The 27,240-nt window shown below is 37.3% G+C and overlaps 3 protein-coding genes and 1 long non-coding RNA gene across 6 annotated transcripts in view; all 4 read right to left on the bottom strand.

The window, feature by feature from the left end:
* LOC147873412 (uncharacterized) overlaps positions 1 to 8,530 on the bottom strand; it is a 110,485-nt gene extending 101,955 nt beyond the window's left edge. Inside the window, exon 1 of the long non-coding RNA XR_015535737.1 lies at positions 7,386 to 8,530. This is a non-coding gene — a long non-coding RNA (uncharacterized LOC147873412). The remainder of the gene's footprint in view (positions 1 to 7,385) is intronic.
* A 1,266-nt stretch (positions 8,531 to 9,796) lies between these two features.
* On the bottom strand, positions 9,797 to 11,553 carry LOC110827846 (uncharacterized). Its single transcript, XM_087351087.1, has one exon. The coding sequence runs from the start codon at positions 11,551 to 11,553 to the stop codon at positions 10,006 to 10,008; it is 1,548 nt and encodes a 515-aa protein (XP_087207213.1). The 3' UTR covers positions 9,797 to 10,005.
* A 69-nt stretch (positions 11,554 to 11,622) lies between these two features.
* On the bottom strand, positions 11,623 to 23,242 carry LOC147873411 (uncharacterized). 3 transcript variants are annotated; one of them, XM_087351084.1, is made up of 4 exons: positions 23,103 to 23,242; positions 20,027 to 20,179; positions 13,503 to 13,583; positions 11,623 to 13,056 (listed from the first exon to the last, which is right to left on the bottom strand). In XM_087351084.1, the coding sequence occupies exons 2-4, from the start codon at positions 20,108 to 20,110 to the stop codon at positions 11,623 to 11,625; spliced, it is 1,599 nt and encodes a 532-aa protein (XP_087207210.1). In that variant the 5' UTR covers positions 20,111 to 20,179; positions 23,103 to 23,242. The 3 variants fall into 3 exon arrangements, with proteins under 3 accessions (XP_087207210.1, XP_087207209.1, XP_087207211.1); XM_087351083.1 differs by lacking the exon at positions 23,103 to 23,242 and adding an exon at positions 20,322 to 20,825; XM_087351085.1 differs by lacking the exons at positions 20,027 to 20,179; positions 23,103 to 23,242 and adding an exon at positions 16,909 to 17,061.
* LOC147873410 (F-box/LRR-repeat protein 4-like) lies at positions 22,362 to 26,118 on the bottom strand. The gene has a single exon (XM_087351089.1). The coding sequence runs from the start codon at positions 25,668 to 25,670 to the stop codon at positions 24,606 to 24,608; it is 1,065 nt and encodes a 354-aa protein (XP_087207215.1). The 5' UTR covers positions 25,671 to 26,118; the 3' UTR covers positions 22,362 to 24,605.
* Positions 26,119 to 27,240: the final 1,122 nt, after the last annotated feature.

Here is a 27,240-nt window from a genome sequence, read left to right as displayed (position 1 = left end):
GGCAAGCGAACACTCCTGCAAACACCCTGCCTGCACTGCTTGTTCCAGGTTAAACGAGAAGAGCGCACATATCACAATGTGTGCGATTAAGGCATGTAACAAATGAAAAGAACGACATGCCTTTTGTGAGATTTCAGTTCTCCCGGCCCCGAGTATGAAGATGGCTGTCTTCTGGGTCGTTGCGCCGTGTAGTCTGGTATACATTTAGTGATGTATCCTTCCCCCACCATCATGTAGCCTCATCGCCCTGATGATAGAGGCAGCAAGCACCTCTGAAACATCGGTGTAATTCTTCCAAACCACACAGCGCAATAACTCAGTAGGCAACAATCTTCAAATAGGTAGTAAGTGGATGAACAGTAGATATGTTATTTTTCCTTGTCGAATTTTCGTTTAAAATGTATCGTATTGTAGTGGTGGCTTCTGTGCTATGGACGTTGCAGTCTTACGTATTTCAACTTACGACGAGAATCAATTCGGGAAATGCCTCCTACCGTTCAGCTCGTCTGTCTATATTTTGTCTTGCCGTGTTGAAAAATAGTCTCTACGCAGGTACAGACTGAAGTATTAAAAACGGTCGTGAGAAACATGGTGTAAACGTTTGGGACTGGTAAAATCGGCATTGGACAGGATCAGCTGGTGGGATATTTTGGCATGGCGATGAACCTTCCATAAATACAGAGAATTTATTGACGTTATGAAAATGTTCCAAGTATTCAAGATCCCATATGCTAGTATGGCATAAGACAGCCATAGACCGTCCACTTACAGAACGGCATGAAACGTTTTATGAACTTTCAACATAACTTGTTAATAACAGCCCTCTGAGAGCCAAAGCCGACTAGCTGGCTGCTGGCCTCACGTTCACATGCCTAAGCAGAGGTGAACGATCATCCAACCAGATACAGAGTGACGTGTGGTCAGCACGACGAACCCCCAGCCATTGCTAGTACATAACTTGCTAGTGGTCGCATAAATACTCTCATAGATGAAACGTTACGATATCAGAAAATATCAATTTTCATGTGCCATTAGACATTCACCCTATAAATTTGTTCAGGAGCGCAAAGTCAGATGCCTGCTGTAATGGCTGAAGTTTCTTGGAATTTTGCCTGAAAATGCAGTGGCTGAATACCATATGTTAACGGGATGATGCGTTGTCAGTCGCTGTCCCAGACTGAACCCGAAAAACGGTGAAATGTGTACACTGCATCGTCCTTAGTACAGAACCCACTACCACAATACGACAAATTTCAAACTAAAATTCGATAAGGTAAAGTAATGTATTTCCGAATCCTGTAGACCCACGAGCTGCTACCTATACATTTTGGCCTACTTTGTATGATTCCAAAACAAGGATTGTCGCTTTCAGGAAACGACGTGTCCTGTTTAAAAAAAATACATAACCGAAACAAAAAATGTTGTTTGTTATATCTACAACTCTGAGTCTGGATGCACAGAAAACTCCACACAGGTGACAAAATGCACGAGAAAGAAGTAAAGAAACCCCATCAGGCAGCCCTAGACCTGGAGGCGAATAATGCACCTATAACCAGGAACGGAGAAGCTATATTTGGAACAACAGAGAGGAACCAAGACAGGGAGCGGAGCGTATTACATAACGAGAGGCCTTATGACGAAGTTCCACTACTGGAATGACAATTAAATCAAGGAGGTTTCGATGGACTGGGCATATGGCTCCAAGAGAAACACAAGAAATGTGTGAATGATTTTCGCACAAAACTCTTTCTCAAACATGTGTTGAGAAAATGCAAGTTGAAGATGTGGTTTGTTTGAGCCGTGTAGTCTGGTAGAAGTGCAGACACGCGTTAGAGGTATTTGCTGCCTCCATCATCAGAGTCATCACCTAAATGGTGGAGGAAAGAAGCACCTCCGAAACGTCAGTAAATTCTACCAGCGTACACGGCGCATCATCCCAGAAATCGGCCAACTTCATACTCGCCGTCGTGAAAACAAAAATGTCAAAATGCAAGTTACTCGAAGTTTGGAAAGGACGCCATTGCCAATTTCATTTCAGTAATGTCAAATACGGCCTACATGTAACAGTCATGTATGAATTATCTACTTACACCGGTCGCATCCAGAGGAAATCCAGCTTTCCAGAAAGTGGGTCATTCGGAAGAAAACGGACAGTTTCGCAATCCACACCACACGAAGTATGCATTTGAAAAATAAATTAATGTCACCTGTTTACGTATTATTCATTCACTAGTGAATTCTTCACACGCTGTCCTGTTATTTTTCAGGTAATTCAAGGTCGCACTCGGCCAGCAGAACGTGTTTTCATATCCCTGCCGTTTGGCAATAAGTCTTTCCACGTAAACCCATATTTTAATCACGGAGGCAAAGCTCTCATCCTAAGTTAATTCCTGATTTTTCTCATTCTCTCACTGCTAAATCCGAAAAAACTTAAAATTGCAAATTTACTGTAAAGTAAGAAGCATTATAAATCTGGCAACAAGTGGGTTCGACGCGGATAGTAAAGCAATACAAATAGATATAAAACGAGGAAAAGGGACTTCTTACATTCCAAAATGTCACTGAAGGATGCGCAGAAAAGTGTTAGCCACAATCCTTAGGGAAGAAGTGGTGTGAGTGTCTAATTCACCTGTCACAGAAAGACTTGGTGACGTATTATGCCAAATCAATAAATTTATTTAAAAAACAGACATCATCACTACCTACATACAACAACGTCGCCTTAAATAAATAAAACAGTAACCATCAAAACCACGGAGAAAATAGTTTGCTCGTAATCTATGTGAATTTACTGATATCGGTAAATTATATGCAGACCCAGTAACGGAACATCAGCGGATCAGCCACATCTCAGCTCGGAATTTCAGCGTCCTGTCGTGCTGTTAGCAGAATTCGGTCAAATGATACCGTAGCACAGGAATAGTAACTACTCGTTCTAACGTTGCAGGACATACTAAAACAGAATTAGAGTAGGGTTCCCAAATTATTCTCCACTAATGACACTGGGTGCTTACGTGTGTGCGTGTGTATAATATTAATACTATAGGTGTTGGAAGTTGTACAAACGAGGTCACTAAATCCTTCAGATCTTATCATAAATCTTTATTAGGAAACATTTTCCCCGCTGGAGTACTATTTCATAACCACAGACGTTAAAAATAAACAGCATAATGTAAATTGACTGGAGGTAATTAGCAATTGATCTAATTCAGTTTATCGACAGTTAAGAGATTCGACTGAAATCGCATTCTTTGTTTTTATATCTTACGTATTTTGGAATACTGGCTGCTCTAGCATTCAGTAACATTGCAATTTGTCCATAAAATATATTTATAATTTTCGTATGATTCTCAGAACAAACTGCCGTTAATTCCCTAAATAACATTAACAAAACTGATATTTTTTTTATTTTCTGTATCTGTAACAACTTGGCTGTTTAACCAAATCCGCGATACAGTATCTTTCTCGAAAGTTTGACACTTACTCAGTTGACAAATATTTTTTGTTCGGAATGCATTACCGTCTACGTAGGACTACCCGATTCTTGTAGTGAGGGGTTTCAGGCCCCACAGCCAATATGTAAGCTGCAATCTTGAGGACTATCCCTTGTCGGCTATCTAATACTGCATTTCAACACAGTGTTAGAACTAAATCCTTGGACATCTCAATGCCACTCGTAGTTTAATGAAGTTAACCATACACAACAAAAATTCAAGAAACTGAAGCAAAAATTTCTTATAACTAACAAATTACTATAGGCCCATTCAGCACAACTGAAATTTTAACTTATGCTGACAAAACAGTGCATGTGCAAATAACATCCACAAATATGTTCAAGCGATTTGTTTTGTGAATTTGAGAGTATAACACAGCAAAGAGACACCCGTTTTTATATATTGTTTCCTACGCAAATGCAATCAGTTTTTATTATTTGATAACTCTAAACACCATGTGATTGCATTTATACTTTTACCGTGTATTTTATTTCAATCAACAGCAACAATAAATATATTTCCCAATATTTCATTTAGTAGGTCTGTATTCATAAAATATATATATATATATATATATATATATATATATATATATTTGCATGCAAGAACTAACAGATTGTATCCATTTTTACAATCTGTACCGAGCACGAAAATCTCATAGCGTGAGTGCAGTTTATTGGAGCAAAGCCGGTAGACCGATCACACCCGGAATTTCGTGACCTCTTTGGCTGTGGCTGATACAGAAAACATGGCAGAGACTCTTCCTCTCGAACTCCTGGCAATTCACTGGCATACACAACAGACAACACGCTCATATGAATGTAAAGAATCAAGTACACGTACTTAATTACTGTTATATGACTCAAGGCTACAAGTGTTACAAAGAGATAGTATATTGTTCTTCAGTCGCTAGTTATGAAGGACACTATTACAGTATTAACCATATAGAAAACAGTAGGTCCTCTCCACCACTTGCTCTGCACCAATACAACAAACGAACACAAATCCCACGTCCGAAACTTCTTGACTTAGATAAAAGTTAGTTAAAAATGAAATGCGTTCATGTATAGATAAAACGCTAAGCGTTTGAACGTGGCCTTCAGCTTCGCGCACACAGCTGTAGGGTTCAACTTATGAGCACAACGTATTTTCAACTTCTGCGCACACAAGGTCGTGTGTTTTCTTACAGCGATGTATTTTAGTACAACTTAAACGCTTAAATATTTTCAAAGATAAGCTCAAAGCGTCCTTAAGACGTATTACTTCAATTTATAATCCATAATTTACCAAATATCTCATATCAGCAAATGAAGTTACGTACTAACTAAAAATATTAATGGTTCGTATTTTCACCATTCTGTCAGATACCAATAATATTCTGATTGTCTCGGGAAAATTCTGTACAAAATGTCACACTAGCTACAGAATAAGCTCAGCATCGCTTGTATTCAGTCGCACTCAGAACTGTCGAATATTGCAATCATGGGTGATCTAGTACCAGGGAGAGAGTACAATTTTACATTACGGAGAACTTATACCGTGCTATTTAAATAAAAAAAAAATGTAAATAACTTTTGTATAAGTTATAAGCTTTCATGACGACAGAATGAAATTAAAATACTTCAATGTACTTTTGGACTATGCCCTATACGACAGTACAACATGCGAATGCTTTTCTCGGAGCTCCATGAACGTTATGTTAAGTCCTCCTTTACTGGTGATTTTCAAGCATTTCCTTATATTACGTATTGGTCGATGGTATGAGGTACAGCAGTCAAACCACGACAAATGCACCCCCCCTCTCTCTCACTCTTTCTCTCAAGGAAAATCAATATCCGCCACGAAAATAAGACATTTTATACTAACCGAGATGCATAAGTTATCAGTTATACGAAACTCGTTTCATGGCGAACAGTGTCCATTGCTAGGGTTCCAAGATTCTGATTACATCTGGAAATGTTACGAATTGACGCAGAAGTCTGAAGCACACTCCTTGTACAGACATGCGACAGAAGCAGCGGTCGCTTAGCAACCTGAAAGAGAGCATTTACGTCATCGCAAAGAATTGAAATTAAGGCGTTTTTGTTGCATGGGGGTAGAAACAGAAGAACGACTCGCGTATGACGTAAATCAAAACGTACTAAGGAAAGAAAGTTGGTAGAGGAAGACTGCCGTTTAGGATGACAATGCCATAGAAAAATACGCAAGACCGTGGATCCCTGCCACTTCTATCCTCTTTCTCTAACACCTCACAGTTTGTTTCGAAGATAAATTTCCTGTTATAATATTAGGGAAATTGTTGGCAGGATGTGTGCGTGTTTTGACCCCGTTACATATATTTCTATCCTTCAACTCTCCGACAGACAAAACATTTAGACACATTAAGAACTGCTTTTTTTCAGACATACATAACCCTTGAACCGCCATGACACTGAAAGAATTGCTAAGACTTGTTCTTCACAGCAACTGTGATAAAAAGATAATTTTAGCCGACTATCCTGATTTTTGTTTACAAAAAGCCTGACAAATTCTTCGAAAAATACCCAACTCTCACTTAATATCTCCTATCTTCTCGAAATTTATCGGCGTGCTATAGGTGCGTGTAGCCTCCACCGTCAGGGCCGCGTAAGCTCTTTAGACCTGAAGATAGAGAGAGTATGTTTCTCCGAAACGTTTGCATCTAACTAAGAGCCCACATGCAGCTTAAACCCACAAAAACATAATCATCACGACTGTGACCATTTATTTCAATATGGTTGTTGGTTAAATTTCTCAATGAATTTGGAACTGGCCAGCTGCCAGGAAAGTTTGGATAGAAATCCGTTCAATCGAACATTTAGACGAATGTTTGCGAGCGACTATTGGCTTCCTATAGCAGTCAGTCTTGGGCATGATTTATTAAGATTTGAAAAGCTTTTGCATGCAGTGCATGGAAGCCACGGCCATGACATTCTGACCTTTCGCAAAGGTCACTTCATTGAACCATAAAAGTGTCTTAAAAGCATTACTTTACTGCACGCTCATTCTTTTGGCGTTGTGGTCCCTACTGAATCAGGGTTATTCTGACCAAAAAAGTACATGCTAGTTGAATTCACTATGATTTGTATAAATTCTATTAACTTCGCTTTAAGTGTTAATGACGTGCTTAAAAGTTCCAGTCACAATTATGTATTTTGAAAACAGTTATTTCAGTGGCAAAGATGCGATAAAGTAGAATACTGTTTGACTTGTTCCTTATACTATTTATTTGTATCTATATATGACATCATAAATCAGTATGCCGTTTGCTGCATAAATTTATATCTGTTCCTACTGCGCATAACTATACCTGTTTTGGACTATATCTTTCTGTGTCTGTCCAAGTCTATCTGCTCTCTGTTGTTTCCACGTGAGCCCGTCTACGCTTATGTCACGTGTGACAGTGAATGATTTTCTTACTTAGGACGCTCTTGCGCTGAAAGGCTTTCGACTTGTGCCATTTTTGCATTGAGTTAGTAATTGTGTTATGCCTGTCTATAACCTGTCGTAGATTTACGGCATGTAAAAGAACCTTTCGAGCATGATACAAGATGTTTCGTAAACAAAATTCAGCGGCCATTTCTCACCCAAAAGCCTCCTGATTAACTGCTAGATTGCTCTGGCAGTCAAATCAGCTGAGAGTAGAAATTGTGCACAGTTAGTGGGCTGGTCACTCACTACTTCATGCACAACCAAAACCAAGAAACCTACGAAAAGGAGGCGGCGAAAACCCACAACAGGGTTGTAGTGCCGAGAAACAACAAAACTATTGTAACCACAAAGAATGGTATTATGAAGACACATGCCTGAAGTTGCCCACAGCACAATAAATTACATAAACTAACTTCGGATACACACGTTCTTAAATCTTACCTTTACGTAGGACCAATGGCTGCCAAGAAGACGTGACCGCCCTTCTCCCGCGTTCATGGGTAATATGTTCTGTTCTGCTTTAATACGCACCTGGCAATATTCGTCACATCCGTCTGTTTGAGAGGATAGATTCTCGTTTTCGGATCACATTACACAGAATGAGAATTTAAACCTTCTCAATAAACACTACAGCACGACCAGACTCGAAAAATATTTGATCACCAAATGCGATAAAACCGTAAAACAGTGCTACCACACACTATTGTTCTCGTATCGATATACTATCGATCTTTCTGTAAATAATTATACTTTTGGGGTAGGTAATTCCTTCACTCGCCAATAAATTAACAGAAATTAATCTGCTGAATAACTGATAATTTGTCCGGAGAAATGTAAATAAAAAACTGGTATAGGACCGGGTCGATGGCGGGCTTTTGTAAACATAGTATCGAACTTTTTGGTTCCACACAAGCAGGCAAATTCTAAAGTACCTCAGTAATTTATCAAGGTTTTAAGGAAGACCTTGTACAAAGAAATTAATAACACATAATAAATCTATTACATCGTCGTGGGTTAATTTAGAGTAATTCAGCTCAATATATTCGTCCAAGCTTCTCTATGTTAAATTCTGCAATCAGTGACAGCAATCAATAAACCGAGAACAAGCAGCAACTTTCACGCTGTTTGATATCCGCTTCTTTGTCTGGTTGAACACGCACGAATGCGTGAAACATTACCTATCTACTGCAACACTGATTTCCTCAAATAATATATTTTTAAAGAGTTAAAGTTACGTCATCTATTACACAATGATTCACCGAGCACGTCGTAGTAGCAGCAACATCTAAATGTGTACTCAGGTGTCAGATTCCAATTTCTGCTGGGTTATCGGCTATCTTCACTGAGGCATTTACTTACAGGAAAGTTATTGTGGTTAATGCTGATATTTTAAGTATGTATCTTGTTGCATACTTCTTGATTGGAAGTCAAGTATACTTACAGAAGATAGATTTACTTTATCTTCCTCGTCAGTAGACTGGAGGCCAAATTTGTTAAGATGTCACCGAACGTCATGACCCAGTGCTAAGCATTGAAGTTCGTTATTCGCGAAGTCCCGAGTTCAAATCTCGGCCCGGAGACAGCCTATTCTGAGCGCAGTTTTTCGTGATCTCCGTAAGCTCATCCACAAAATCCCGGAATAGAGCCGTAAATTAGGCCACAAACTTTCCAATTCATTATTCACCTACCATATTATCACTCTAAGCTAAATAATTAGAATTATTAGAAGCGTTATTAAATAAACCAGGAATGAAATGTTCCATGTATCTGGTACCCCGCTAATGTTAGCTGTCTAATCATCAAGGTCTCACAAACATACTTTTTGTCACTTTTCACCATTACGCTACACCATCTTTTTCTCAATCAGTGGTTAGCTGAGATAATGTACCGGAATATTACTTATTAAAAGAACACTGATTTTGCAGTGGTATCGTTGATTATATTAATGAAAGAACACCAAATGAAAAATGTTAGCCCGTTATAGTCCTGAACAAATCATCAGGCTTCTGCTACTAGGATACTGTTTTTTTAAAAATGCTTTTAGCAGAATAAATATTCGTATTGAAGAACTTAAGTTCTGCTCTCTCTCGTTCGAGAATAGAACTTTCCAGATTATGATAACATTTACACCAAAGAAACAAACAAAATGTTCCCAGCAATCATGAATAAAACGATTCATGCTTGGCAAAAATGGAAAAGCAATTGCTGCTAAGTCTCAAGTGTATTTCAGAATTTTGTGGTGGGCACTGAAGAAACTTTTTTGCCATAGTCCTACTAAAAAGTGAATCAACATTTTAAGCCTTTAAAAATGTATAACCTCTTTATTCGCATGCCTTTGCGACACTCTTGACATACCTCTCACACTATAAATCTCATGCTATGGATGTTGAGAACATAAGCAACAGTGAATGAAAAGGATGCACACTGTTCTATCAAGCGTCATATTACCTGAGCTCAACAGATATTTTAGATGTGAAAATTAGAAATAAAATTTGCTATGATTTCTACAATAAAAAATGTTTTCTAAGTTGTCATTCGTTATCACTGGATGACTAGAGTTCATTCTATTCATCACAATTGTCCAGACCAGTTCTGGGTCCCAAGCAGCCTCCTACGCAATGGGTACAACAGTTTTCCTTTGGGATAGTGCGATCAGCGCACTCATTTCCATCCAGTGCCGAGGTTAAGAATGCATGAAGCAATACTTCCGCACACTCCTTCCATAAGTCTGAATGGCATACAGATTGGAAAGGCATTATGCACCTTGGGGCCACCTGATATGGTACAAAGAAACAAATGTAAACTGTTTGCCAAAAAAAACTCTACAAAAACAAAGAAATTGTGCCACAAAATTTTAACAAAAGATTTTTATTTTATTATATAATCTGCTTCAATCTCCAATTACAAAGCATGCACACTACCCAGTACCACTAAATAAATTCTTAGTTTTGACACATCTACGACACGCATATATTTCCTTGGGCATGTGTTTTTCAGCCAAATGTTGATTAAGTTGAAAGTTCATGAGGAACGATTTAGAGCAAACAGTGCAGGAAAATGGTCAAAAACCTAAATGAGTCTTTTTGTGACGCCACAAGATTGCCCTTCTTGAAAATGACAATGAACACTGGTTGCACGAGAAAGGACGCTCTCCTGTGTGAACACGTTCATGATCTACTAGGTGCCTTCTGAATCGGAATAATTTCCTGCAATATTGGCAGGCATGCAAACCTTCAGGGCCTGCTTCTTTATTATTTCTGACTACAGGAAGTGTTTTTTTTATACTCTTGATGTTTGTAAGAATTTTCCTTGTATGTAATCGTTTGTGTCTGCTCAAAGTCGATGCTGAACTGTAAACTTTGAAACATACATTACAAGTGCGGCGTTTCGATGCCACCTGCTCCTCTGTCACGTTCCTAACAGTGTTTTCTGGTAGACAGTCAACTGGTGGCAACTGTTCCCTCCCTAGGGTGGGACACCTTGAATGCCATCCTTTGTGTCTTATCAAAGCTTTCTTATTGCTGAAGATTTTCTCACACATCAGGCAAGGGAAGGATCTTGCTCTTTCAGTTTTTGGAACATTTGCAAATGAAGAAATGTTTGGTTTTCCTGAAAGAATACTTTGTTTTACTTGTGTCGCTGTTCTCATTGACGGCAGCGCTGGTTTTACTGAAAACGCAGATTTTCCTGGGATCAACGCTGTGGGTATTAGACTCTTAACGTAATTTCTTTTAGGGGGGCAATTTAGTTTCCTGTGTTTGGACAGTGATCCACTATTAGCAAATGATCTGTTGCAGTAACTACATACATACATTTTCTTTCCTTTAAATGGAATTGGAAGTTCAGACTCCAAAGGTGTCCTAGAATGCCATCCTTTGTGCTTACTTAAAGAAATCTGATCAGGGAAATCTCTCTGACATAACAGACAGTGAAATTTCCCAAGTAAATTTACAGAGCCAGTATTATTAGAAGCCTTCCGTGCTGCCAAAGTATCCGACATTTCTTCCATATTACCAAATTCTCTCTTCAAATGAATCAGCTTATGCTTACTCAGCGATACTGAATCAGTGAAAGTCTTATTGCAAATGTTACAAATACAACACCGGTCTTCTCCAAGCTTCTTTCGCTTATGTCTGTTTAACGTTGATGTACTGTTATAGGAGTTTTTACAAACACCACATGTATATATCTTGAGCTTAATGTGCATCTTTTTATGCTCATATAAATCAGATTTTGATAAAAATGTTTTCCCACACAACTTACATCTGAACCTTATGGATGAATTATGAAATTTCTGATGCTGTTCCCAATTCTTTAAACCATTAAATGATTTTGAACAAATAGGACATGTATAATATCTTGATCGAGTATGAACGCCCTTGTGATTATTCAAGGTCTTCATATCTGGGAATGTTCTTGAACATACACTGCAGGAATAATCATGGTCTTTACCTGGATGAATCTTGGCATGCTTCACTAGCAAATGCTTGTAAGCAAATATTTTGGAACAAATGTTGCATTTGTATGCCCTCCCACCCATGTGGATAATCTTCATATGGTTCTCAAGTAGTATTTTGTTCGAGAATGTCTTAAAACAGATACTGCACATGCAGCTGTACTTAACTACAGACTCTGTATCGTCGAGGTCCTCATTTGGATCATCAACTGTGACCACTCCTTACTTTCCACCTTCTGGCTTCTTATTTTTATCGACAGATGTCTTATTAACTTGCTCTAGCATGCACAATGCTTCTTGTTCTTCAAGTGCTGGCATCCTGAACATTGAATGGATATCCTTGTAGCTCATTTCCACATTATGAGCAATCCGCATGTGTTTGTGCAAAGATGACGCATATCCCATCGATATACTGCAGATTACACAAGAGAACAATTTAAGTTTTGTATGACTCGTCATGTGTCTTCTGAGAACAGACTGAGTTTTGGCCCATTTTTTACAAACTGTACAATTATAACCTTGAACTGGACCACTAATATGACTCACATTCAGATTCTTTATTGCTGGTTTTGAAATCAGAGTAATGGGTTTGGTACTAGCTTTAGAAGCTGTTACAGCAGCAGCATTTTCTCTCATTGTATGGAATCTCTTGTGACTCACCAGTGATGTAACATTGCTAAAAGTTTTCTTGCATATCTTGCATGAATAACGTCTGAAACCTTCAAAATTGTGTGTTCTCAAATGATTGCTGAGGGCTATTCCACCATCAAAAGACTTGCCACATCTATGACAACAGAACTCATCATGACTTCTTCTATGCATTTTCAATTTATGAATACTATCAAATGTCTGTCTACAGATATAGCAAGGATAAGAGTCTCCTCCAATGATAGAGTCTGCTATCAAAGATAAAGTTGATTCAGGTTTTAAAGGTTCTGGCTTGGCAGTAAAAGCGCTACAAGCGTTCTTGTGCTTCATATACTCAGACTTGTTCTGGAACTCTTTGGAACAATCTTGATAAGTATACGATTTCTGTCCAGTATGTAACTTTACATGTCTGTCTAAATTAAATTTGCATGAAAACTGCCTGTCACAATAACCACAAATGTGGCGGGATTTACGATGAACTTTCTCATGCCTCATATAATAGGACCTTAATGGAAATGATTTCCCACATGGAATACAATAATAATGCTGCTTTCCATCAGCTGCAGGGAAACAAAAGTATGGCTGCTTTGGATCTGACAGAACTGTGTTCTCATCCTGAGTGACTTCTGACGGTGCAGAGGAAAGCCTCTTCTTTCGAAGAGTCAGAGGTTTCCTTCTTTTTGGTTTCTTCTTTGGACTGCCACACTCCTGTTTAATTCCTTCTTCTCCTTCAATTAATACATTATTTGTTCCATCGAAACAATGGAGCCCATCAGCAACAAAAGGATTTACTTTGTCAGTTTCCTTCAAAGTTTCTGTACTGGAATGTTCCTCTAATATAAGTTCAGCATCAATGGGTTCACTCTTGACAGATCTTACTGGCAGTACTCTATCAGAATCTGCAACTGTTAAACTTAATGGATCATCCAGAACTTCAATATTTAAGTCTTCTACTTCATCACATACATCACAAACTTCTATATCTTCCTGTTTAATGTCATGTAAAACCTGAAAATAATAACCAGTCTCAATTTATATCACCCAGTATAGTGTCCTGAAATCTAATAGTACAACAAATACCACTATATACATAGAAAAGATTGTTCTATGTAAATTTAACAACTGTATATTCAGCGCAGTAGTTTTTGGTCGGTGGAAAAGCTAGTGGAGCTGGTGGACGGGCCTACTCCGTGTACCTGAGGTGGTACAGTCAGTGTATTTCTTTTGTTTGGGCGTTCCGTCCGATAAGGTCCTCGGTGCAGTCAGCATTATACGATTGCACAAGTGACTCGCTCCTAGCCTTCCCCTTGAAAATTCCACCAACCAAAACCAACTATAACACACACATTACTTAAGATAACTAAATTCATCATGACACAATATAACCATTTTAAATAAATTTATGTTGTTGCTATAAGTTATTACTGCTGCAATTCTGTAGTCACAATACTTACAGAACTTTCACATGGTTCCACGTCATCGTGTATTTCTATCATATCATCTCCAACGGGTGGTTCCTGCTTTACTTCTATAGTCTGTGGGAAAAGGAAGTTTCAATTAAGATAATAGGACTTACCACTAATATTTAATATTTCAAATCTGCTGGATGGGTACTCACACAAAGTATATATGGATAAATATTATTATTCACAAAACTAGAAATCATGTTGCACCAGCAGAGGATCAATAGCCATGCCTGTCATTTTAAAATAACCAAAATGAGAATGTCATTGTAAAAGCAAATTTAAAATGGAGGAGGAAGAGAAGGAGAAAAAGGAGGAGGAGGAGAAGAAGGAGGAGGAGGAAGAGAAGAAAGGAAGAAATAAAGACTTCTTCTATGGCCAGGGTCATTGTATAAATGTATGTTCTGTATCTCATGTCATTATCAAAATTTAACATCACTTTCCCATCTTTATATCTTTGGGCACATTCCTCAGTACTCATGGTTTGTAACAATTGCACACTCAATTTAATCTCATACAACTGCATCAGTATATAACACTTCATATTTTCACAGTGGTGAAAATGTGGATAATGTTCTTCTAGGTTGTAATGCCATGCAGGCGTATAGGTGTTTACCAACCAAGAGGCCTAGAGAATGTTTGTAAAAATCAACAAGACTACATGACATCATAACCCAAAAGCCCAAAATCTACATAATGTATGTTTGATTTATTTAATCTTTAAAGTGCCCCATATACAAACAGTTAAAATGTTCAGTTTAACTGTGCTAAATAAATACACAATTTAGATGAACTGAGTTATGAGTCTCTGCTCCTATAAAAAATAAATTGTGTATTCGTCAGCCAAAGATTCATTTTCATCATGCAGGGTAGATCTACTCTGATCTGGAGTATCCTGGTCTACAACGAACAAGTTTTTCATATATCAAGATGGTTTTGAAACATAATGCAGTATCCCACCCACATATTTAACAAGGAATAGTTTCCCAACAACCCATAACACAAATCCTACACACATTTTGAACTAATGCCACGGCAGTCACTACAAATACGGCTGTCTTCTGGGTTTTATCACCACACAGTCTGGTAGAAACTAACCAACATTTCAGAGGTCCTTGCTGCCTCCATCATACCCTGATGATGAAGGAAGCAAGGACCTCTGAAACGCTGGTAAACTTAGAGTAGACTACATGGCACTACAACCCATAAGACGGCTACCTTAAACACAAATAATCAAGCACATGAGCAATGGCATTACTCAAAATTTAAAAAATCTTTAAATCAAGATTCTCCTCTGCACACTTTTTTTCTTATGGAAAGAAAATTTCAACAAAATCACAAGTAGTGAAGATTTAACAACATTCTTTCAAGGATCTTGAATTTTTGATCCTATAGATGAGCAAAGCCTTGAGCTTTCTGTTGCTGTTGGCATTCCCACTGAGTAGGAGACTGGGAGAAAATGGTTGAAGTGCACTAGATGGGAACCATATTCTGTTGAAAAATTCATCATCCATTATTGTAATCCTTGGAATTGTGGGGAAATTTTATGTATAGTTCCTCAATTTGACCCCATATGGAGGAAAACAGATAACAAAGACTTGAATAATTAGGATCTCCTATACTGAGCGCAGAACATTTGGTTCCACAACTTCAACTTTCAGACTTGAAGCTTTCATGGCAACTAAACTCAATAAAATTCTCTTGGGCAACAAGCTGTGTCAGTCTGTTGACATCACACAGTTAATTTGGACATTTTAACTGATTTTGTATGGTATACCTAAAATTTTCTTGAAACCTTCAACCACAATGTAGATATTTATAAAAACTTCTACATCCATATGTGAATGAAATTATTGGGGATCATCAGTGTGGGTTCAGACATAACAGATTAACAACTGATCGGACCTTCTGCATCTGTGGGATACTAGAGAAAAAATAGGAGTACAGTGGGACAGTACATCAATTGTTTATAACTTCAAAAAAGCCTATGACTCTGTTAAGAGAGAAGTGTTATACAAATGGATGGACGTAGATGGGAAGATAATATCAAGTAGGATCTACGGGAGATAAGAGTTGAAGGCAACTGGAGTCTGTTAGCCCAGGATAGAAACCAGTGGAAGGCTTTGATTAATTCGATGATACACCTTCAGGTTCCGTAAGCCATTTAGTTAGTTAGTTAGTTCTATGTGTACTGCCAAACTGGCAGGGTCTACATGAAACAGAGTAGCAACACAATGCACTTTCATCTAAGAAACACATAACATGGCAGAAGGAACATGATATAATATAAGAAAGTAATTTTAAGACACCAGAACAAGTGTGCCTAACAATTTCAAGGGCAAACATAACTGGAAAAAAATCATATTTCAAGTTTAACCACATTTATTTAACTTTTTGTTTCTGATGAGATACTTCATGGAAAGATTCAATCTTCATGTGATTTGGAGGTAGTAGCTCACAAACATACGAGTATGTTCCGCCTAGGATATTTCTGCCAAACTACATGGACAAGATTTAAGTCAAAAATCAAAGTCTGTGTAAATGAAGAGAAAACATTAGGTTTCTAATACAGTAAAACCCCTCTAGTTGGACACCCCTATATCCTGGACACCCCTCTATATTGGACACTTTTAATTGGAACCGGCGAATATCCTATAATTTTACATATCCACAATACTCTATATCTTGGACACCCCTTTATCCTGGAACTTGGTCACCCCTTTTGTTGTAAGTTGGACAGGTGCATGCATGCATGCACTTAGCTTCAATGCTTTTATGGGAAACTTTTACAGTTAGTATTTTGTTGTTTTGAATTTCTGACTGATGAATGCCTTCTACCTGAGGATTAGCTTATGGTTGAGGGTGTGAGACATTGAACACATCATTGGAATCCAGTGAAAGTGTATAGTTATTCTTTTGTTGAACCCCTCACTGGAGTTTTAACTTTGTCAGTACAGTGCTTGCAACTGAGTTAAACAGTGTTAACAGAAATTGGAAAGGTATGCTTTCCCTCATAGTCAACCAGGAATGGTTTAAACTTTATTCCGATTGCAGCGAAAATTAAAAAGGGAATGGACAAATTCCAAGATAAAAGCAAAAGGCAGTGTCTTGTGACGAAATTTTTACAAGAAATAAGTGACATCATATGTTGAGCTAACTTAAAAAACAAGTTTCGGATACCTGATCAAAAGTACCTCTTCAAAGCAACCCTTACTGGAACAGTCACAACCAGTCTCATAGTTTTTTTGGCTACTTCAGCTACACCATGTATTGCCAGCTCTATCTTGCTATTTTCCAATTCTTCCAGATTTTCTATAACTACTTATTAAATTTATGTGAGAACGTATACAGATGTAAGTACATAAAATGCACTCTCTTCACATGTCAAAATGCTCACTTCTCTATCAGTCTTCTCGCAACTACAACAGATCCCAGACGAATAAGCTTCAATTCTCAGCAGAGGCAGGGCTACTACATCCATACGAGCTTCCTATCCAACGGGTATCTTGGGTCTTTCCTTTGGATACAGTGGCTGGAACATGGTTGGCCACTTCCATCTAGTACAGAAGCTAAGAATGCATGAAGCTTCTGTAATTTCATTTCCCTTCACACAGAGACAACTTTACTGTTTTAATTTCCTTTAAAAGTAATTATAATGGACAGCAGATTTTATTGTAAACAATTAAGCCAGTTGGTGCTTTTTGTGGTTGGTTTTAACAAGAAAAGTTGTCAGATACAACCTTAATTTTGGAATACATACAAAATTATGCTTTGTTTATGATTCAGAGCCATATCAAATGATTTGCCAGAAACTAATAAGATAAGTAAAGTAAAGTAAAGTAAAGTAACGTAAAGTTTGTCCCACTATACGCCATGTAGGCGTTTGGGGTGAGTGGTGGTATAGCTCCTCCCTTCCTTGACCTCGGAACTAGATATCAAACAAAACAGCAAATAGTGTACATATTTTCCTGTCATCACACTGTTATTTTGTTCTGTACATAAAGCTTACTTATAAGTTGTTCAAATTTCAAAAATTATTTGGATGGTGCCCAGAGATAAAAAGGGTGACAGCAAAACTCCATATTCATAGAATTTTAATCTTAGCATTACATGAAGGTGACTTCACCAACACAGAAAAAAGCCAAGTAGTCACATAGGAGTATGGGTGGATCCTGGAGCCATTCTGGTGTGGTCGTGAAGAGAAAAATTTGAATGCTCCTATCAGAAGTTGAACCCTGGTTGTCCAGTTTGTAACTCATCAATTACTGAGAGGCCTATTACAGCCCAAATGCAGAAAGACTAAAAACAGTTCCAAAACATGTGAACTCATCATCAGCAAATGTAACTGATCCAGCAATTGTCCAAAGAAGCCATTACGATACCTACACATTATGCCTTTAACTTCATTTAAAAAAAAGTCAGAACACAATGTATGTAAGTTCAACAAATACATATTCTACTAACAGATCTCAAGAGTATTAAAAAGCAATACAATGAGCAAAAAATCAACATACTAAAAGAAAAGAAACTGTTAGAAAATAAATTAAAACAATTTTCATCGAAAAAGAACAAAGCTAGTATAGTATTCAGTACCCACTGTTTCATAATTATTACGTAAAATATGCAACTAATTACATTATTTAGTAATAAACTCTGGCCAAAAATACATTAATCCATACACGTAATTAAGGCCTCTTGTAGGATTTGAGGTTCTCACAGCGGTGAGTCTGAAGATGACTGTCTTCTGGGTTGCATTACTATGTAGTCTGGTATAAATTTGTCAATGTTTCCAAGGTTCCCTGACCCCATCATCAGGCACTACAATCCAGAAGATAGCAATCTTCATACCCACCACTGTGAGGATCTCAAATCCTACTAACAGTATGTGATCTTAATGTATGAGGAAGTGTGTAGAAATTAATCTACACGCACAGGATGTTTTTTCAAATTGAAACTTAGAATGTTACTACAGAAATCATTGAAAGTGAACTTCAATATGAGTCACAAAATCTAAGTTCCTGTTAAATATGTTTCCATGTCGGGAAGTACCAACTCATGCAGCTATTCAGAACATATTGGTTTAACTGCTAACATTTTATAATGTAGATTAAACACGCATCAGATTATGCAGTAGCCTGCAATTAAATTCCTGTGCAAAATGATCATTTTCTAGCCGGTATCTCATGCTTCAAACAGTAATATGGATGGCACAAGAAAAATTAAAGTCTCTGAAAGACCCAGAAACAACAGTAAGTAGAATACAAAACTGGATCGGGACTCTGTACATTTAAAGATATCTAACAATGTATGTCTGAAATGCAGTGGTATGTGTTAAAATAAGTTGTGGACATACCACTGACAAATCATTGGACATGCACTACAGAAAAACATGTATATAATACTAAGTTACAAACAGTAATGTGTGGGAAACTGTACCAAGCATTATAGATATAACCATAGTACATAGACTGAATACTGAAAATTATTTATTTTGAAAAACTGAAGAGTCAGAGAAGAAAATTTTAAACATAAACTAGAATAGTCTTCAATTATGATTCTTTATGTGGGAGGAGATTATTATAATTCTTGATGGGACATTATCCATGGTTTGCATTTAAGTATTAAAATTCTTGCTAGGATAAAACATATTACTCTATGTCCATATAAGTTTATTTGACTACTCAGTAACATGTATTCAATGAAAAGATTATTTCCACACCCTAGAACTTGAATCACTTCTCAGCATAAATTATGTCACTTTTATAAGACCACTCACATTAACTTTCAACAGAAGTAAACAAACCATCTCATTGTTTCATGGTGAGCAAGCAAGAGGTCACTCTTTACCTTTATGTAACCCATCTGACAAACACCTCATGAAGCAGTTCCATCCTTTGTCCCCCTTCGCCAAATTAAAATCTAATGCAGCAACAGAACAGGTGACAATGATACCTTTATAGGAGTATACTGTCAACGTCAAGAATCTCCCATTTCTACCTTATAACCTACCTTAGAACCACTAAACTAAACACTAGCACACTTTACTTCCTCTGAGTCACAAGTGCAATATACTTCTGTTTAATAACTAACAACAAAGCTAGTTTCAACATTAAACAGAATTTTATGCAAACCAAAGTGTGAGCATGCTATCTTCCATTGCATATTTTGTGCCTCAATCCATTATAAGAGAGTAAAAAAAACTGTTTAAATTGTGTAATGTTCCATCCAACAAATAAAGCAAGATTCATTTGTAACATAATGTGTAATATTATTAAAACTTCAATAAAATCTAAGTTTGCAACGATGGTGGGAGAGACAACCTTCAAAACAATGACAAGACAAGACAAATATGTGTAACACTTCTCCATATACAGCAGCTGTTGATAAAAGCTTAAAAACTTACTATTGGCATTCAAATTTATAAAGTACTTACTTTACTTACAGAACTTCATTCTAGTTCATGAACCAATCAAAAGAATTCATACACAGGCGAGAATATCCTAAAATTTCCTAACCTTTTCTGGCTCTGCTTGTTCCTGATGTTTGTTCAACCAATCCTTCAGTGTCACCTGAGAAGAGTCGCACACCCGTTTGAACATGTGCCATGTGTTCACATGAGACAAACAATTCTGACATATCAGTTTTGGAAGTACGTCACTCACCGATACCTAAACAAACGAACCAAATACAATTAATTCACATATTTTAATCTAGTTCATAACTCTACAAACGCTGAGAGGGGCATACATATTTCAAAACTGGGAATGTACAATTACGTTACACTTTTAAAAGTAACAAAATAATACAAACCTCAATTGAGACACAAGCCAATATTCTAAATGAAAGGGGAACATTTTGATTTCCACTCTCTTCTTCGCCAAAAATTGGCAAAATGCCTCCATCCTTTGATAAGCATAAACGACATATTTCACTCATGTTACACGCTACATCGTTATCTACATCTTTCGTATTCAACATTTTCGAGGCTTAATCAAGTATCACAATCGCAACTGCCTACATTCCTGCTGTTAACTATGCATCAAATCTACTGATGCTTATATCTTGTTGGTATGTGTAGCTGGCTGTGCTCTCATGAAATCTTCGCTGTAAGATTACTTCGGCGGGAAAATAAAACAAAATTTTAGCACACATTTCGCATTGTCAACAATACATCCTGCATGATAACAACATTGTATCAAAACATTTTTGATAATAAGACGATACTCCGAACACTTTTCCAAACATACCACAATCAAACTCCAAAGAAAAAACTAAATAGGACCGTCCCGAGAGACAGGAAAGAGAGCATAGTGTCTATGTTCCATTTGGTATTGTCACGGCTTTCTTGGTGATTGGCTAACAACTGCAAACCACTATTCGTGGTGTTCGCTTACGCAAACCGATTACCACGTACTATACAGATATTTTCAAAACACAGTTTAATAATAATGTTTAACATAATCAAAACCCCGTTCATCTAAGTATTACACAATATAAACAAACTACTTTCATTCTGTATAACGGTGACAAAACGAGGTGCGATCGGAAAGTTTCTAGACTGCGCCTATACAAACTCCTACACTTATCTCAGGTATTAAATTCATCCACCACCCTCGAAGTAGTTCCCCTGGGAGTGAACACAACGATCCCAGCGCCGCTGCCAAGCCTGGAAGCATCCCTGGAAATCTTTCTTTGTCAGCCTGTCAAGCACCATCTGCGATTCTGCCTGAATCTCTTCTATCGTCTCAAATCTCCTTCCCTTTATCTGAATTTTCATCTTTGAGAAGAGGAAGAAGTCACACGGCGAATAAGGAGGGTGCGGGATGACGGCCATGGTGTTTGAGGCCAAAAACTGCCGAACTTTGAGGGCGGTGTGCGCTGGCGCGTTTTCATGATGCGTCGCATGTGGAGTTCTTCCTTTAGAATCAGCTGACAGGTCCCATAGCCTATCCCAACAATGTCGCACAAGTCGTTGATGGTACGACGTCGATCTTCGTGAATGGCCTGCCGAATCTTCGTAACATTTTCGGGCGTTGTGCTCGAAGATGGTCGTCCAGAACGCTCGTCATCATCGACAGAGGTTCGGCCATTTTTAAAACGTGAATGCCACACAAAAGTTTGTGCACGACCCATTGCGGACTCCCCAAATGCTTGCTTTAGCATATCATAGGTTTCCATAGCCGTTTTGGCGAGTCTTTGGCAAAATTTGATTTGTTCATGAAAATCCGCCATTCCGAAATCGCAGGAGGGTCGGTGTAATGCACTACCAAAACGCCCGTAACTAAGAAACAAATGCTAATTCGATGATGCCGGCTGGCACACTGATTCACTATGAATGTAGGCCACACCGCCTAGCGGCAGAAGCTCGTACTACATCCGGTTCGCCCGCTATTGAAAGTCTTTAAACTTTCCGATCGCACCTCGTATAAGGACGAATGTGGAACTGGTCCGATCGATAGCATAATCGATTCCTTGCCATGCATAGGACGACGGGGAGACAAAAATGTCTTCAGGCTCTCTTTTTCTTTCATGACAGGATTCAAGTTGGGCATGCTCCAATATAAGAACACATACCAAGGACTAAAAAGAGCTTTGTAGAATAGTTATACAGAAAATTCTAGATTGTATACTGACTAAGATACACAATTCAAGGCCAGCTGAAGTACAGTTACACGAGTTACGTAAAAAACTACGTTTCATAATTAATATGTTTCTTTTATTATGAATTACCTTATTATTTTTCTTTAAAGGCAATACTATACTAATCGGTCAACAAAAATTTACAGTATTTATATTAATATATATCACTTTACTTTCAACTGAAATTAAAAACTATTCAAACACTTCAACTCATAAAACTGTTGTTTTTTTGTTATACATTATACATGATTTGTTTTCTTAAATAATGGTATAATCCAATGGCGACCACAGAAAAAGGTTTAGAAATGAAGACAAGTTGCTAGGGATTCAGAAGGAGGAAGCAGTCATGGTCTTCATTCTACGTACTAATCCCAGCATATGCCTGAGGGACTTGGGGAAACAATGAATAACCCAAATCATCATAGTTTGTATCTTGACTGATATCCAAACGAGGCACCCTTTAATACGAGCAAAGTATGTAGTGGTGATGTCATGCATTTCTTTTTCAAAATCTTTCTCTCAACAACAATGATTCCATAAATATAGTGTTCCACTGCATAGAAGAAATTGAGGCTACAGAGTACAAAATACATTTAAATACTGAAATATAAAAGCTGTTATGAAACATAAAACAAGAGGCAGGTAGGAGGAACCAAACAGCAATTCTGAAACAATGAATATCAGAAACTAATTTTTTTTTCTGCTACCACAATCTCAAGTAAACAAAAGTAACAAATTATGAATTTTGTAGAATACTATATTAAAGTAACACAGGCACCTCTCCTAATTTCATGCAAAATAATTGTTGCAAAGATATAATAGTGTCATGTTTGTTATGAAATTATTATATAAGCTGTCTCATGGAAAGAATTTCACTGGCCACCAGCTGTCTCCATTACTTGATGGCATTCTTTCCAATTAAACAAGCTTTAGTTACTGGTTAATACTTACAGTATTTATTCTAGCAAGACTGGCCAGTCATCCGAACCATGTTATTCTTCATGTCTGTTCAAGTCTGATAATAAGAGGATGTACAAGTTCTCTATTTTCTAAAGAAGTTTCCATTTCCCAGCTCTCCTTCATCAGCTTCTCTGTACGCTGTACATAATTTACCCACATTGTTGGTGTCACCTAAAGGTTGAGAAACAACATTTGTATCACAGTGTCTACATTCTATAACAAAATTCCACAAGATAAGTAATAGAAGGAATTTCACTTGGCAGTGCACATCTTTGTGTGGCAATCATTGAATAAAGAAAATAAACTTGCTCCAATGATTCCTGCCACATCTTTTTCATGCCTTCCATTTCAAATTCATTTCAACCAGTGTTACTCTTGTAATATATTTTAGCCTGCGACCAGACTAGTTTAGTGGGATTAAAAAGGTAATGTTATGGTGGTAGCTATAAAACTGGTATCCATGTTCTTCAATCAGTTCATCAATTTTAAACATGTCAAAGAATATTATACAGTGTGTCCCACAACAGAATGTCCATAACTTAACTACGTGCTGTTGGCATGATGAAGGCAGCAAGGACCTCTGAAACGTTGGTAAACTTCTACCAGATTACATGGCACAACAACCTAGAAGACAGCCTTCTTCAGACTCATCGCCATGAAAACTTCAAATCCTACAACTTTTTCTTTGTTTTGGTGTGGGTGACTGCCTGACATTCATACCAGATGCTTTTCCTGGCCTCTGTTCAAATAAATATTCTAGTTTGGGTGTAGAAATTACCCTTACATTTCTGTCACACTTTTAAACACCCTGAAAAGTTCTGTGGTACACATATGGCATAAAACAAACTTTACCAGCCCAATACAAACAAGAAAAACCAGAAACAAGTAACTAATGTACCATGGTACATTGAATATCAATTTCCATGCCCAATCATTAGCCAACTAACTAAACTAAGAATACACAAAGGCATGGCAAACACAATATTGTGAATGTGGAAAATGGGATGACATACCTTAGCTACTGGCATTCATCAATAATAAACACGACATAAATACTTCTGCAAGAAACTGATATCACAATAAACACCTCTCTCTATATTGCTACTGTCTCTACTAACATATAAAGATAGCAATATAATATTGCTTCTATTTCAATATCATCAACACTGTACAATGAATAAAATTATATTTCAGTGTCATGCAGTTGTTTAATAATATAAATGAAATATGTTGTGCAAGGATGTACAATGAAACCCACTGATGTATAACTAAAAATTATTGATATTTAGGAATAAACAGACACATTCTTGAAATACAAGGCTCTCTGGCCCAAGACCACTGGTATGGTCAGTGATATTTTAACAACTTCCTGTAGTCTTAATGCCTATACTGCTCTAATTCAGTAAGTAGATGCCAATTACAAGTGATGTAGATGACATTACTGAATGCCAAAAAAGAGAATATTTCATCCCTTTGTAAAATAAAAACATATCTTCAACTGCTGTTACCGAGTCCACAAGGAGGGCCATTTTGTCTGAAATGCAGAACCTTCAACTGCTTACAACCAGAAGCAACATATTCTCGACTCCGATCTGTGACATTTGGACAATACACAATCTCTAGATATCTCACGTGAATACAATTTGTGGAAATATTATGAGCCGCAAGGTCATTCCTACCAGGCAACCGAGATAAAATTAGATACTCTAGTTTGGATGCCTTGTCACTTAACAAGAAATTCTTCAATGCTTTTGTACTCAGGTGTTTTGCCAGTCTCAGTTTAAATGATTTCAGTGAATTTAATTTTATGAGGCTCATTAACCCTTTATCTGTCATTTGAAGGCATGATGATAAATGTAATGTATGTAACACACTACACTTTTCCATGTAGCAATATGTCATATCAGTAAGGCATTCACCATATAATACCAATGACAACAGACTGCTCTTCTTTGCTTCCAATAAGTATATGACATCCTCATCATAAAGCCCTCTAACATAATCTACATTGATGTGCTGTAGGAAAAGACAAATATCAACAATCTCCCTAAGCAATGGTCCATCCATTTTTCTACAATGTGACACATTTAGACTCCTCAGGCAAGGAAATTTGCAAACAAAGTTAAAACAGGTCGGTTCAACGGCCCAACATTTCTCCAGACTCAAAACTTCAAGATCTGGAAAATGGTCAGCCAAAAGTTGCATGCAAGTTTCCTTCATCTGTCCGCAACACACCAATTCCAGTTTACGAATATCTTTGCAATTGCAGCAAAGTTCCTGGAATATTAAATCTACATCAGTTCGCCACTGAAGCTTTACACACTTTATCAGAGGCATTTCCGAAAGAACAGATGAAATGTACTTCATGTTCATATTTTTGTTGCAAATGAAACTCAAATTCTTCCACAAAGTTACATCACGAGTAATGTAATTCCACCGTTCACACACATTTGCTACTGCCAAACACACGTCTACACTATCCAGGAATTTAAAAATTGTTAATAGGATCTCATTAGGTAAAGAATCCAGAGTCACTTTCTTGGTTATTTCGGTTGTCATACTCTCATCTTCAGAAACATACTACCTTTGCTAAGTGTTTCGAAAGGCGACTTCCTACAATAACGTCAATTTTTTTGGTTATGTTCATAAAACTGATAGCAAAGCAACACACACGAACACAAGTTCACATAATACACATTAATGTTATATACCGTAATTATAAAATGAATGCTCATTTGCTTGCGAATTTATCGTGAACCTTACACGAACTTTGAAAAATTCTTTTACCGGTGTTACATAACCCATTCTTCACGCTTCCTTCTCGTTTACGTAGCCTTCCTCATGGTCGAAAAACGGCATGGCCTTCCTAATGATACTCATGCAACCACATAACCCGAGAGAAGCAATTTGCGAGCATATAAACGACGAGTCGTGATGGGGAAAAACGTAGAAAAACTCCATTGAGCACAGATTACAGTCACCACCATAGTGGTAAATAGTAGGGGAGACATGCCGATGCTTTATTGCCATTATGGTAGATGGGGTAAGATAGAATACTTTTTGTTTGTTTTTGAAGCTGTTAGCCAGGCTATCATGGTTAACATGAACACTTCATCCTGATTTTGTTAAATCTGTTCACACACAACACTTGTATCTTAGTGTCAGAAAACATCAGTCATGGGAATTGCTAAGATTGTATTTTTATCTTTTCTGAAAAATAATTCTGAATATCTATTTAAAGACTCAGATCAAGACAGACAAACTTCCACATTTTCAGGAATTAGGTTTTCTAAAATCCAGATGTTCACTGTGCTATCACCTGGCCTCTGTTTGAATTCCTGATAACAATGGCAACAACCCATATTTCTCCAAGTTATTCTATTATTTCCTTTATAATTGACTGTCATCATTACTACTACCTAATATCTTGAAGGCTTGTTCAAACAGCCTCGAAGCTGCTACAGTGTAAATGTCAGCAAATCCAGAACATCTTGAAAATGATGTTTGTCTTCAAATAAACAGCAATGAAACAGCCCAGATTAAACCCCAGGAAAACTCACAGAAGTAATGTAAAGTAAAGTTGAATGAATCTAAGATAATTCACTTAATCCCTTGCCACCAAAACATGGGACTTCTCAGCCTTCTGACATGTAGAGTATCTAAGGCCATGATGAATAATCCACTGCAGACAGTTGAAAGAATGGTCCTGAGGTTTCAGTGTTGAGCATGGGATTAGCAATTGTATAGCAACTTGGTCTAATAAAGATCGAACTATATGCATTTATGTAATAAGACAAAATGATTAAATGCTGGCAGTATATAAAAGGATTATTTACATTTAATGGTATGAAGGGATATATTTTTAAATGAAATTTTGATATAAGCATGGTGACACTGCTATAATTATTGATGGTTCGAATGTTACATATTCATAGGATAAGTGTTCTGCAATTTGATGGTTACAAAATGAAAAATAAATTGTTGTTTTTGTGAGTCTAAATCAATTAGAGACATGCCTCTGATGTCATGGATGTAAGGACATATAGAGGTGCGGAATGCGACAGCGATCATAATATGGTGAAAGTGAGAATGAGACAACGGATCTCCAGGGCCAGTGGTACAAAACTGT

This window comes from Zootermopsis nevadensis, unplaced genomic scaffold (assembly GCF_977971745.1).
Source record: "Zootermopsis nevadensis isolate Lab colony 2312 unplaced genomic scaffold, Znev_1.0 Znev_ptg000018l, whole genome shotgun sequence".
Lineage (NCBI taxonomy): Eukaryota > Metazoa > Arthropoda > Insecta > Blattodea > Termopsidae > Zootermopsis > Zootermopsis nevadensis.
This window is presented reverse-complemented; position numbering and strand designations above follow the sequence as displayed.

Coding starts and splice junctions, on each gene's coding strand:
- LOC110827846 (XM_087351087.1), bottom strand. CDS start 11,553: ATGTGCAGTATCTGTTTTAAGACATTCTCGAACAAAATACTACTTGAG.
- LOC147873411 (XM_087351083.1), bottom strand. CDS start 20,489: ATGTTGAATACGAAAGATGTAGATAACGATGTAGCGTGTAACATGAGT. Junction 13,584..20,026: donor AACAAGCAGAGCCAGAAAAG/GTTAGGAAATTT, acceptor CTTTTCCCACAG/ACTATAGAAGTAAAGCAGGA. Junction 13,057..13,502: donor TGGAACCATGTGAAAGTTCT/GTAAGTATTGTG, acceptor TATTATTTTCAG/GTTTTACATGACATTAAACA.
- LOC147873410 (XM_087351089.1), bottom strand. CDS start 25,670: ATGACAACCGAAATAACCAAGAAAGTGACTCTGGATTCTTTACCTAAT.